The sequence below is a fragment of the Ambystoma mexicanum genome, chromosome 3q (assembly GCF_040938575.1).
Source record: "Ambystoma mexicanum isolate Mex_15411 chromosome 3q, UKY_AmexF1_1, whole genome shotgun sequence".
NCBI classification, from domain to species: domain Eukaryota; kingdom Metazoa; phylum Chordata; class Amphibia; order Caudata; family Ambystomatidae; genus Ambystoma; species Ambystoma mexicanum.
The window spans coordinates 1,298,653,299-1,298,666,678 of record NC_090926.1 but is presented as its reverse complement, the minus strand read 5'-3'; the positions used below and the strand labels follow the sequence as shown (position 1 = coordinate 1,298,666,678).

Genomic DNA, 13,380 nt, shown 5'->3' with positions numbered 1-13,380 from the left:
CTCCTTATGGTTCTTCCACAATACAAGCTTTGCAGGATCATCTGATGCAAACATGACAATTGACTCACAAGAAATCAACGATGCCCCTCGTCTGCTGCACCTCTCTCCACAAACAGGCAGTTAGCACGCTAGGAGTTGCTGCATTCCATATTTATTTTGGGTTTGGTATCTTTGAGGAGAGTTTAAAAATGGCAAGGCAGCCATCCACCGTCCCCATCCAGCCCATCAGAATCCCTGGCCTGCCTAGGATTGGCAACAAACCCCACGTGACCAACCCCCAACACGCATGAAAAGTGCAGCGAAGCAGGAGAAAGGCCAACAACATAACAGCAAACCCCACAGGGCAGACAGTGATGGGCAGGGGTGTAGACTGCTCACTAAAGTGCTGATGCCCTGTGCTGACACACCCCACCTGACCAACCCCAACACGCATAAGCGCAGCGAAGCAGGGGAAAGGCCAACAACATAACAGCAAACCCCACAGGGCAGACAGTGATGGGCAGGGGTGTAGACTGCTCACTAAAGTGCTGATGCCCTGTGCTGACACACCCCACCTGACCAACCCCAACACGCATGGAAAGCGCAGCAAAGCAGGAGAAAGGCCAACAACATAACAGCAAACCCCACAGGGCAGACAGTGATGGGCAGGGGTGTAGACTGCTCACTAAAGTGCTGATGCCCTGTGCTGACACACCCCACCTGACCAACCCCAACACGCATAAGCGCAGCGAAGCAGGGGAAAGGCCAACAACATAACAGCAAACCCCACAGGGCAGACAGTGATGGGCAGGGGTGTAGACTGCTCACTAAAGTGCTGATGCCCTGTGCTGACACACCCCACCTGACCAACCCCAACACGCATGGAAAGCGCAGTGAAGCAGGGGAAAGGCCAACAACATAACAGCAAACCCCACAGGGCAGACAGTGAAGGGCAGGAGTGAAGACTGCTCACTAAAGTGCTGATGCCCTGTGCTGACACACCCCACCTGACCAACCCCAACACGCATGGAAAGCGCAGCGAAGCAGGGGAAAGGCCAACAACATAACAGCAAACCCCACAGGGCAGACAGTGAAGGGCAGGGGTGTAGACTGCTCACTAAAGTGCTGATGCCCTGTGCTGACACACCCCACCTGACCAACCCCAACACGCATAAGCGCAGCGAAGCAGGGGAAAGGCCAACAACATAACAGCAAACCCCACAGGGCAGACAGTGATGGGCAGGGGTGTAGACTGCTCACTAAAGTGCTGATGCCCTGTGCTGACACACCCCACCTGACCAACCCCAACACGCATGGAAAGCGCAGCAAAGCAGGAGAAAGGCCAACAACATAACAGCAAACCCCACAGGGCAGACAGTGAAGGGCAGGAGTGAAGACTGCTCACTAAAGTGCTGATGCCCTGTGCTGACACACCCCACCTGACCAACCCCAACACGCATGGAAAGCGCAGCGAAGCAGGGGAAAGGCCAACAACATAACAGCAAACCCCACAGGGCAGACAGTGAAGGGCAGGAGTGAAGACTGCTCACTAAAGTGCTGATGCACTGTGCTGACACCCCCTAGGCCCAGACCCATCGCTCGATTCCTACCGGCCTATGTATCCATGGGAATTCGCCCCTGGTCTTTCCCACGGTTATTTGCTCTTCGATGTTCCCCCATTGTGATATACAACCCGTCAGAAACGTTATTCTATATATTCCACTACTAAGACTATCACTTTCACAGCGATACTGGCTAGAAATATCGAGTGCCCGTTGGAGTCTCAGCTGTCTGTACCCATCGCGAACCCGAATGAGCCTCGCACAAACGAACACCCTCTTTCACACAAACACTAAAACCATCTTAACTACATCCCTCCACCAGCTTGCGTCACACAGCCTCAGTCCAATCATCCTTGGACTAGGACACGCACTGCATGGATACAAGCCTGCACATATATAGCCAGTGTCCTTCCAATCTGCATGCAGCAATACCACAGCAAAGCCATCTTGTATTATCGCCTCTGTCCCTGGAGATACCATGGTGTCAAGGAAGGCAAAAATGCCGGCAGCGCATGGCACGAAACCAACCATAATGGGCCACATTCCCCCAAATGAGCGCAAATGGAAGGGGTGCAGGCAGTGCTACTTTCTGAAACATTATTCTCAAGGTGACCCGAGCATTTCAGGAGAGGTTTAACAATAGTGCAAAGATGTGCTGTCCAGCCCACTTGCCTACATCAGTGTCAGAAGCGCGCTCCCCGTACTTATGTATGACAGGCTGCCAGCTACCACGTGGTTGCTAGGCGCACACTTCACCAAGACAGACCGCCCGTCTCGGTGAAATTATATATTTTTTAAAATGCATGCTTATCCAAGTTAGTTTGGGGGGATGGAAATGCTAGAGTGACAGCTGCAGTTTAAACCGGGATGTCACACTTCAAAAACAAGTCATGAAATTGTCAGAAATGACCCTGCTATGCTGCGTCCCCAGGCAAGAACCCAATTTCTGCATATTAAAAAGCGGATTGCATTTGTGAATTCGGAATACGCCTTTAAATGCGCAGAAACCTCCGCTTATTTGTACAAACGCGCAAAGGGAGAAAGGGCAGCTGAAAAGGCGCATCATAAATGCGCTCATTCACATACCACTGAGAATTGGGGTGCCCCTTATTTGCTAGTGCATCTCCTGGCTTGCGCCACAGGAGGATTTGAGTAGCTGACCCAATATACACAGATTCTAGAACCATTCTCTAGGCTTTCTGCAGCCGCCTTTAATGACCCTGTTGCCATGAGTAAATGCTCTCTTTAATCTTTGTCCAAACAAAATGTTCTTTACAGGAGTGTCTCTCCACCCAATCTTTTAAAACATGCCATTCTTACCTCTTTTCTCAAGAAACGTAACCCTGACCAACAAGATAAGGCTGTTATCCAATTTCAAATCTCTTATGTGCCCAAGTGCCTAAAAAAGGCAGGCCCGCTTCAACGACGGGGTTCACCGAGTCACACCATATCTTGGACTTATTTCAAGAAGGGTTCCAACCCGCCATCGGCACAAAACTGGGGATAACAGCAGTCACTGAAAGCCATACTACTCACAGGAGAGGGGGCCAGGGGAAGAATAGCGAGGCTAAGCTGAATGCAATCGACGAAACCGGAAAGCACAGAAGCCTACACTGTGTCCTGCTTCAGAATTCAGAAGTGATATGATATGGCATTTATAACGCGCCTATACACAAGTGCTTCAAGGCGCGACGCGGGAAGGGAGGGGGAACAGAGGGAAGACCGAGAATGCGATCCTACTAGGCCAGGTGGTCTCAGGTATTAATATCGCCACATATATGGTCGCCGTAAATAATATTGCCGGGAAAATGTTGTGGCGATATTATTTGGGTGACCATATATATGGCGACAGGGGCAAAAAATATATATGCCCTGCATGTTCCATGCAATAATGTCGCCACAAAAAACGACCATTTTTCGGCTATACTTTTGCATGGCGATATTTATGTGGCGACATTATTATATGGAACCGGCCAGGTGTCATTCAGATTGCGCAAGTGCAGGGGAAGAGGTAAAGTGCTGAGTGGGATGGGCGGGAGTGGGGGTGGGGATAGTGCAGTACAAGGGGCAATAGAATAAATAAAAACGAACAATAGGAGAAATATGGCCAGCTGGTGGCAAGTGCCGGGGTAAGTGCAGACATTAGGTGTCAAGTGCTGGTGGGGGACTGTAGGGATACAGAAAACAGTCCCCAAGTGCAGGGTTGCCAGGGAGGCAGTGCACTTGTGTAACTGGCGGGGAGAGGGGACCTGCGCCCGAGATCAGAGGGTGTCCAGGTAACCAGTACAGTTTCAGCCAGGAATTCTGCACGGGAGACGAGGAGCGAAAGCAGAAGCAAAGGGGAAGGTTTTGAGGTGCTTCCGGAACCTGAAATTGTTCTCCTCAAGTTTCAGGGAGGCAGTTCCAGAGAGAGGCCTCAGCCAAAAAAAGAGATCTACCACCAACTTGTTGCTTGTAGAAGCGACTGACCCTGAGGGAGTTGGAGGCAGATGAGTGAAGAGCTCGAGAAGGAAGATATTTAGGAAGTGAGTTGAAGGTATTGAGGCCCCAGGCCCCAGAAGGCCTTGTGGACAATGCAGAGGGTTTTGAACTTAATCCTCGCAGCCACTGGGAGCCAGTGCAGAGTTCTGGAGAGAAGATCGCTGGCCTTGAGGCTAAAGACAATTCTTGCAGTCCTGTTTTGGATGAGTTGCAGAGGGCAGAGTAGAAGCAGGTAGATTTAGAAAGAGGCTGTTGCAATAGTCCAGCCTGGAGAGGACCAGCGCTCCAGAGACAGTGAACTTCTGGGGGAAGGAGAGGAAAAGCAGAATACCTCTGAGGAGGTGCAGCTGGTAGTGTGACTTATTAGAGATGTGAGGAGAGAAGGAGAGTGTGGAGTTAAAGATGACCCAGAGGTTCTTAGCCTCACAGGTGGGAGAAGAAAGAGGGCCAATGGAGGCCGGCCAGAGAGTGACAGGAAAGGAGGGTGCAGGTGTACCGATGAGGAGAATCTCGGTCTTACTGGCATTAACCTGCCTTTTGCTCCAAGTCCTACCCTTGTGTGCATCCAAGACCTAACTTTACTGGTTAGAACAATGTCCCGTTCCCAGATGGTTCTGATGTTTGGTTCCAAGATGCCAATACTGGGCAAAATATTGCACTGTACAAATATCGGAACACAAGAGAACAGGATTTTGCAAACATGCAAAATTGAATAAGCTGAAGCAACTGGTGCAAGGACTCGTCTAGGGCTCCAGTTGGGGTGCTGGGACCAGGAAGAGGGGATGCATTGCAAGCAAGATTTGAAAATCACTCTTCTTACAGCTGCACCCACTATTTCTTGACAGAAGCAGACGCCTCAATCATGCAAGAGTGGTCTCCTCAACCGTAGACAATAATCCTGGCACCCTACCACTCTTCCCTGGTTAGGGACGGCACCGCCCACCCCCGGTCTGGACGTACACTGAAGATCTGCGGCATGTCCGAGAAGTAGAATTGTCCTTGGTCTTGATTAAACTTCTGCAGGTACAAGGCATACTCGTTCTTGCTCTCCTCTGCCATCTGCATCCTCTGGTGAGAGTGCACACGAGCCTGAGAGAAAGAGAGAAGGAAAGAGGAACAGGTGAGCCATCTCAAAGCCAGGGCCGAGGAATAATCCTGCTGTCTGGAGCGAAAAGAGGAGTGCCGCACTGATGGAAAGCCTATGTGTGCTTCTGGGTAATAGAGTAGAGGCGAGAAGAAAACCTTAACCAGGACCACCACCTGCTTTGACAGATAGCTCTGCTGTTTGCGGCATGGACCCTGGCCTGCAAGGAACAGAGAATATAAAAGATGGCAGGCATTTCTGGAACCAGGATTTGAGGGATAGCTTCATCCTTATCTTTAAGAAAGAGACGAGGTGAGAGCAAACAGTCCTCAAGAAAGAGGAAGGAGCCCTCAGCAGTAGAATGCTGGAGTTTGTATCAAGTGCTATTGGAAAGGAAGCCATGCTTTCTGAGCCTATAAAAGCCCTGTAACTGGAGGAATAGCTCTGCCATCTAAGCCCAGATCGGCATGATCTGTGCAAGCCAAAATGATAGCTCTGCTGCCTTCCAAACCAGCCTGCAAGATCAGTGCAACTTGGAGAACCGCCCTTCTGTCTAAGGGATATTAAGACAACACTTAAATAGAAGACACAGCAAAGGGTTACGTGCAAGTCATACCTTCTCTACGTCGGCTTTGGTTGCATTAATGTCTTGATCAAGCCTCTCAGCCAGCAGTACGGCCTTCTCCGCCTCCCGGCAATCCCTCTCGAACTTCCTCTTACTCTGTGGAAAAAAAACGGTTCACTGGCATATCTGGGTGGGGACCCAACTAGAACACCATTGTAACAAAACAGGATGCAATGGGTGTTGTAATATGGAGTAGAAAGCAGAACATCCTGCACCCAAATGCCCTACCTGCCCCCGAGAACTAAAGTGATTTTGAGTAATGGAATTATGGGAACCAATTAGTTCTCAGTGTAGCAGGTTCAGAAAAAGCCAAGGGTGTTCTCCAAGGGGCAGTGATGTTAGTACGGGTCACACAATTCACATACAAAAAGCAATACAATATATTCTAAGCCGATTACCTATTAAAGACTAAATTCTATTACCACACAAGAAAATGTCACAGATGCTACAAAAAAAAACACTTGCAAGCCCAGAGACAGTTGAAGTGTTTTTACTGGTTTTTCAATGGGCCCGATGGCTGTCGCACACTCTCGTCAAAATACACACTGGCTCTCACCCAGTCATCTCTTACCACAGGTCAGTATAGATTTCATGTATATTGACCCCTACTGTGTAGGAACTATCTTAACTGGTTATGAGGGCCTCCTCTTCCTAAGCTCCCTCAGGAACTTCCTAAAACTGAACCTACTCTATCCTGGGATCTGGGATGGTGCCTTGCACACACCACTGGCTGGCTGTCTTCCTTCTAGCAAGCTCACGTTCTCTTCCTCGCCTTACCTCCAACTGCTCTTCACTTCAAACTCCACCCAACTCATTCTCTTCAATCTTCTCCTCGGTCCCTCCAATGTTTTTCGTTCCTTCTAGGCCTCAGCTCCACACTTTGATGTAACTCCTCGCTCCTTCACTCAACAACTCCACCCATCTGGTACTGTGAGAAACCTGAGGGTATCCCCACTGCTACTCCCCCTCGATCCTCTTCTCAGGTGGCCAGAGAAAGGCCATCGCTTTTGGATCCTGACCCTGGGGGTGGAGAAGCAACGAAGGATCACCTGGTTGGAGGGTCCTTGGAGATTGGGAGTGGAGTGTCCACAGTCGAGACATGGTGTCCCCCTTTCCCTATTGAAGGCCAACCTAACTCTCCCCCAGCCTTTACAGACTACTGTAAAAGAGCGCCCCTCATTCCCCCACATTCAATCTTTGACAGTACTGGGAAGAGGTGACTAAGTAATGTAAACCTTCATTTCACCACTTTGGTACTGGGACGAGGAAGATGCCTACAGAGTACCGTGAGGGTCAGGCATGTCCCTTTAACTATGGTCAGGCAAGTCTAATTATGAGACCACACCTGCAACCTGTCTAGTGGCTGCAGGTGTATAAGCAAAGAGCAGTGGAGCAGCAGGGAGCGCAACAGGTAGGCCTCTGTGGGAGAGACCAGCAGGGCACCTGTGTCATGAGGAGGCAGCCGTGGTGGGACCTGAGAAGGAACCAGGATGCTGGCCGACATCCCAGAGGACCTGTGGAGCGCAACGCAAGTGGGCCGTTCAGCTGCCACAGGCTTAGGAGCCTCCGGGTTAGAAAGCGGGCAGCCGTAGCTGCGAGTGAGTAGGGAAGAGAGGACGCCGTCCGCATCCATGCAGAAGCAGTGGAATTGCCAGAGTGCACAAGGTAACACCCGGCATGCGCGCGGGGCTCGCAAAGGCTGCCCCGTAGGCCTGAGAAGCAGAGAGGAAGCTGCAGGAGCCGCTAGAAAGGGACACAGAGGACCGGTGAGTGTCAGAGAAAGGCACTCAAAAGGCAAAATGTTCCTAGCGGACCGCATATAGGTAAAATTATACCGAACCCAAAACAAACTTGAAATTAAGCTGAATTACGCATATCGAGTACCAAAAGAAACCTTGAAATTAAGCATTCTGAACACTGAAAAGAAATGAGACTTTATGGGCAAAGCAAGTAGCTGATGAAGGTCAAAGCGAAAGTGCTGAGGTGAAAGCACTCTACAGAAAGGGGCTTAAGTGTGAAAGAGTGCAGAAAGGTGGGGCATGAACCAGACCCCCAGGAAGTGAACTTTATGAATGGATACAGTGCAGCAAGGCCAACGACTGGCAAGAGATGTGCAACACGTTTTGGCAAAGCCAAGAGGTTAACCAGGAGGAGCCAGGAGAGTGTAAAACAGCAAATAAAGGCAAGAGGTCGACAAAGGGAAACGAAGTGAGTGTAAATCTCTGCATGGGGCAGGTACAGAGGAACCTGTGTGGGCTGTTGAGCCTGGGGATCCTGGTTGCGCGTCCTGTGGTGGTGGACCATGTGGTCTGACACCTCCGCCTAGACCAGTGATCCCCAAACTGTGAAAGCCAAAGACATTGTGAAATAAAGCACAAAGAAGCATTGTCAGCAAACTGCTTATGCCATGCAGAAGAACTGTCAGCAAACTGCTGATGCCATGCAGAAGAACTGTCAGCAAACTGCTGATGCCATGCAGAAGCACTATCAGCAAACTGCTGATGCCATGCAGAAGCACTTGCAGAAGAACTGCCAGCAAACTGCTGATGCCATGCAGAAGCACTGTCAGCAACTGCTGATGCCATGCAGAAGCACTGTCAGCAACTGCTGATGCCATGCAGAAGCACTGTCAGCAAACTGCTGATGCCTTGCAGAAGCACTGTCAGCAAACTGGAAACCCGAGACTTGAGAAGCTGCACATGCTGTCTTGAGGACGAAACCTCAAGACCCCTTTCCTTTTGATCTGTGTTGCCTGAAACTTGGGAAAGAGAACCCCGAGGATTGTGTGGAACTGCATTGCCTTGAAATTGGGAAAGGTAATCTTAAGACTTTTGTGGAACTCTTTTGAACTTGGGAAGGGAACCTGAAATGGAAGCCAAGAGCTGGAAGAAGCTCAGAAATTTGTGTTGATCACCATTTATGTTATTGTTGACATCCCTACACATTGTTCAGCTTTAGTTGTGAGGGCAAGGATAGGTTTTGTACACAGACAGACTTAAGTTGACTTTCCTTAGCTTTATTCATGTAGGGAAATCCTACCTTAGCATAGGGCAAGTTAGGCCTTCTACCATCCTGACATTTGATGTAATAAACCAATTTGGTGTGAACTTTGAATCTGTTGTCTGTGTCTTGCTTCATGATGTCTTCACACTACTCAGTCCCAAACACATCACATTCACTCCTTACACAACCTGTAGGGGGTCTTAGTCCAGGTCCTCTTAAGGTAAGGAGATTCTGTATGGGGGTCTGTGGCCCCTTTTTCAGTCCATGGTGGTTTAGGGTGTTGTAGTCAGACTGACTCTTTTTTCCTCGCTCTGGGTCCCTCCCTCCGGGTCCCTCTTTTTTCCTCTCTCCGGGTCCCCCCTCTCTCTGGGTCCCTCTCTCTCTCTGGGTCCCTCCCTCTCTCCGGGTCCCTCACTTTTTTCTTTGCTCCGGGTCCCTCCCTCTCTCTGGGTCCCTCCCTCTCTCCAGGTCCCTGCCACTTCTGCAGCTCGGCGCGTTGTTCCCATGAGGGGTAGAAAGACTATGGCAAGGATTTTCTCTGAACTGCCACATCCCAGAGGGGAATGACTGGTTCTGGATCTCTCACCAGTAGGTAGGCTCCCCACCCCCAGCTCAGAGGGCTTCTCATCCCCTCTTGACAAGACCAGGTCACACATACAAACAAAAACGCTATCCATGGTTCTGAGCATCTGGCATCAAGAGACGCAATTTACTAAATGGGTCCTTTGGAGGCACTACTGAAATGCTCCATCTAGTCATTGCCCTCATCAAAATATTTTCACCAGCGTATCTAGAATAAAAAACAACATGTCAAATAAGCTTCTGTAAACATAAAACTCAGAAAAGACTAGTTTCACTGGAAATATTTCAGTCCGTGGTAGTGACTGTCTTAGGGTTAAGTTGGGCTCTCCACGATTCATACATTTGGTGTAATTTGAGGAGCCTTCATGAAACTTTCCAAAATATATACATACCGCACTTTGTAAATTACATGCGACTTTCTCAAAGGGGTGGCAAAATTGCAAAGCTGTCCCTAAACATATGATTTCCAATTCATTTCTCATGGAGAAAGCTTGGTTGTCACACGCATCTTAAGCCGTTGGACCGATACACAACAGACCATCGCCAAGACGGCACGTTTGGCCTAACTAAACCTTTTTGATTTGGTGAAAATACACCCAGTGTTTTAATTTCAATCTCCCCAAATGTACCCAAAATTTCATTAGTTACCTAAACAATCCTGGGCTTTTGGAGCACATTGGATCAGTTGGAGGTCACGCAACGGTGGGGATGGGAAGGGAGGGCTGGTGAGCGGTAGTCATGAAGTTGCGGGGCTCTACCCACTTTCTATCAGAAAAAGGACAACTAAATACATTTGAGAAAATAACATTCCACCTTTTATTTTCGATCTTAGACATACACCTCCATTAGGAGCCATGTGGCCATTAGGGACACATGGACGACTGGGACTGGGTAAATTGAAGTTCTCTTGGGCTCCCCCAGATTCAGGAGTGGGCGAGGTGTGGGCAGGGGAGTAAAATATGATCTTAAATAAAAAATGGCAATTAGTCCCCTCCACTCATCTGCGGCCTTCGAGCCAATAATGGCCTACAGCCCACTAAGCTTGTATGCTGGCAAAATCCAAGTCTCTCACCTGGGACACATGCACGAACAGGGCAGAGGCCTGTTAGGGGGAATTCGCAGATATGTGCTAATTACCTCCACCTTTGAGACCCCCAGCAACTTTGCTGGATTTTGAGGACTTAAGTTTTTTACCTGGAGAGAGTGAGATTCTTTTTCCCCACTCTCATGGATTTTAATTTGATTTCTGAACTCCGTTTTTCTTTTGGTTGTGGAGTCTGACAAACTCCATAGGCATCATCTTTTACATTGTGTGAGACAGCACCTTCAGTGCAGTGACACAGGGAAGTCTTTCAGATTTCCCAAAGGTTTAAATACCTTCTCTGGGATAAACTACTGTTTCCAAGAGCAGTGAAGTGAAATTGAATTTACTTACATTTGTAACTGTCTAGACCAGCACACACTATCTTACAATAGGGTGCTGGAGGTTCCTCGATGAATGGTTGTTGGCCGTGGTTTACTTTTAACTACCTTGGTGTGCATTTACCGTGGGCTGTGTTCGCAGCTGCAGTAATGCACCCAAGGGTGCCATTTTTGTCAAAATGGCCCGGTCTTCTTTTATCTCCATTTCTTTATGGAAAGGTCCTTCTTGAGATTTACTCTGCGCGCCAAACCTGGTTTGGTCACTTTGTCCATTGTGCCTTTGGCGGGATTCACGGGTGAAGCCCACCTCTGGCTCCAGGATGTCTGGCGGGGGCAGGAAGCAAGGGAGGTGCCCGAAACTCCCTGTGCTTAGTCTCCTAGAAGACAGGAATGCACTCTTAGGTGATGGGCCAGCTGGGTGTCCGGCAAGAACAGCCATCCTGCTGGGTGACTGACAGCTCGGCTGGAATGAATGGGAGAAACCTGCATAAAAGGCGAGGCTTCTTGGCTTGGAAGGCAGAGTCGACCACTGGACTCGGAACCTGAAGAAGAACTTGAAGAGGACGCCTGCTGCAACTCCTGGATCGTTGGTTTGCCCAGTGAAGCCCTGCTGCTGTGCTGAAACTACAAATTAGTATTGACAGAGAAGCCCCTGCAAGGATGACTGCTCCCCTTATTTTTTATTTATTACATTTGTTGTACGCCCAAACCCAAGGGTTCACGGCGTAGATTCACAGTATGCTTTGTTTTAGGGATTACTTGTACAAAGAATTTATCATTTGTTAAATCTGGTGTCATGGGCAAATCAAATTTCGTTACATAGTACACTGGCTTGTTACAATATTGAAATCTTGTTACTTACATAGTACACTTGTTGCTAAGAGGTCTATCATTGCGGTAGTGTGACTTACTACTCACCAGACATACAAATTAATGGTTACATAGTTGTTACAATTTAGTGTTCGCTGACAAAACATGCAGCGCAATATACATAATCGGAAGAACTTAGTATTTGTTAAATAGCCAAGTTTTGAAGAGTTTCTTAAATTTGTTGAGGGAAGACTTGTTGATGTTTACTGGGAGTGAGTTCCAAATTCTGGGCGCTGCTACTAGGAAACTGAAGCCACCTGTTCTTGCATTCTTGAATCGAGGGATGAGTAGGTGTGTGTTTGCATTAGATCTAAGAGTTCTGGTTGTGGTTTTAATGCTTAAACTATTGTTAAGATAGCTAGGGGTGTTGCCCAAAACACATTTGTGTGCAAGGGTAAGAGTTTTGTGGAGTATCCTGGCTTGAATAGGTAGCCAGTGTGCTCCTCTCCTGTGTTGGGATATGCAATCCTTTTGTTATGCCTAATACTGCTCTTAGCGATTTATTCTGGAGTAGTTACATTTTGTTTATGTCTTTTTTTGAGGTTCCTATAGTAGTATGTTCCAGTAATCGATTTTAGCTAGGATGAGGGCTCTAGCGACGGTGATGCAGTTAGGTTGTGCAAGGATGGGTCGTCTCAGAGCAATGAGTTTGACGGTATAGGCTGTGGATGAGGCAAGTGCACTAATATGCTTGCACATAATAAGACTAGAGTCCAGATAGACCCCTAGAGTTTTTACTTGTTTGGAGATGGCGATGGGGGTGCCATCGATGACTATAGCTGTGTATTGTGGTTGAAGTATGATTAATCGGGCGGGTGAACCTACTATAAGGATCTCTGTTTTTTCTCAGTTTAAGCATAGACTATTAGCCGCCATCCAGTTCTGGATAATGGAATAGATTTCGTTCACACAAATAGTGTCCTGTTCCAGGTTGCCTGATATTGAGATAAGAATTTGTGTGTTGTCAGCGAAGTTTGTGTATATTACTCCCATTGCGTCTAGTGCTGCAAAGAGTAACTTGGTGTATGCATTGTAGAGTGTTGGGGAGAGGCAGGATCCTTGGGGAACTCCTATCGGGAATGTGATGGGGTCTGCTGCTACGTCGCCTATAACTACTCTGGATGTGCGGTTGGAGAGGAATGATTTTATCCAGGCGGTGGCTTCCTTGGAGAAGTGGAAGTTGTTGGCCAAGGTTAGGCATTATTTGTTATGATCTACTAAATCGAATGCCGTGGACAAGTCCAGTAGTAGGAGAATACATAGTTTCTCTGAGTCTCTGACAGCATCCATCTGATTTTTTTAGTTCCAGTAGAGCTGTCTCAGTACTGTGTCCTGAGCAGAAGCCTGACTGTCTTTCCCCTAACAGAAGATTGTTTTCAAGGTGGGATTGGATTTGGGAATAGGCCATTTAATCTATGATTTTGAGTAGGAAGGGGACTGTAGTAATGGGTCTATAGTTGGTAGGGATGGTGAGATGTAAGGTGGGTTTTTGGAGAAGGGGGGTAACCCAAGCTTGTTTGATGTTAGTTGGGATGGTGTTGGTGTTAAATGAGGCGTTCACGAAATTAGTAATGGTGGGTGGTAAGGTAGGAGCACAATCCTTAACTAGTTTGGCAGGGAAGTCATCTCCTTTACAGTTGGAGGGTTTGAGTGAGGCTATAGTTTATAACACTTGATCTGTGGTGACCGGGGTAAAATTAAATTCTGGTATGTTGGTTGTGATAGTTGTAGATGGTAGTGGGGCTGGCTCTGTGGTAGTTCCTAGTATTTTT

The 13,380-nt window shown here is 48.2% G+C and overlaps 1 protein-coding gene across 4 annotated transcripts in view; it reads right to left on the bottom strand.

Annotated features, from left to right (window-relative positions):
- The window catches only part of TRIP10 (thyroid hormone receptor interactor 10), a 530,573-nt gene that overhangs the window by 150,922 nt on the left and 366,271 nt on the right, over positions 1-13,380 (bottom strand). For all 4 annotated transcript variants that reach the window (XM_069604418.1, XM_069604420.1, XM_069604421.1 and 1 more), the window contains 2 exons: positions 5,723-5,827; positions 4,983-5,111 (listed from right to left, as the gene is read on the bottom strand). In XM_069604418.1, the coding sequence (XP_069460519.1) occupies positions 4,983-5,111; positions 5,723-5,827 (234 nt within the window). The remainder of the gene's footprint in view (positions 1-4,982; positions 5,112-5,722; positions 5,828-13,380) is intronic.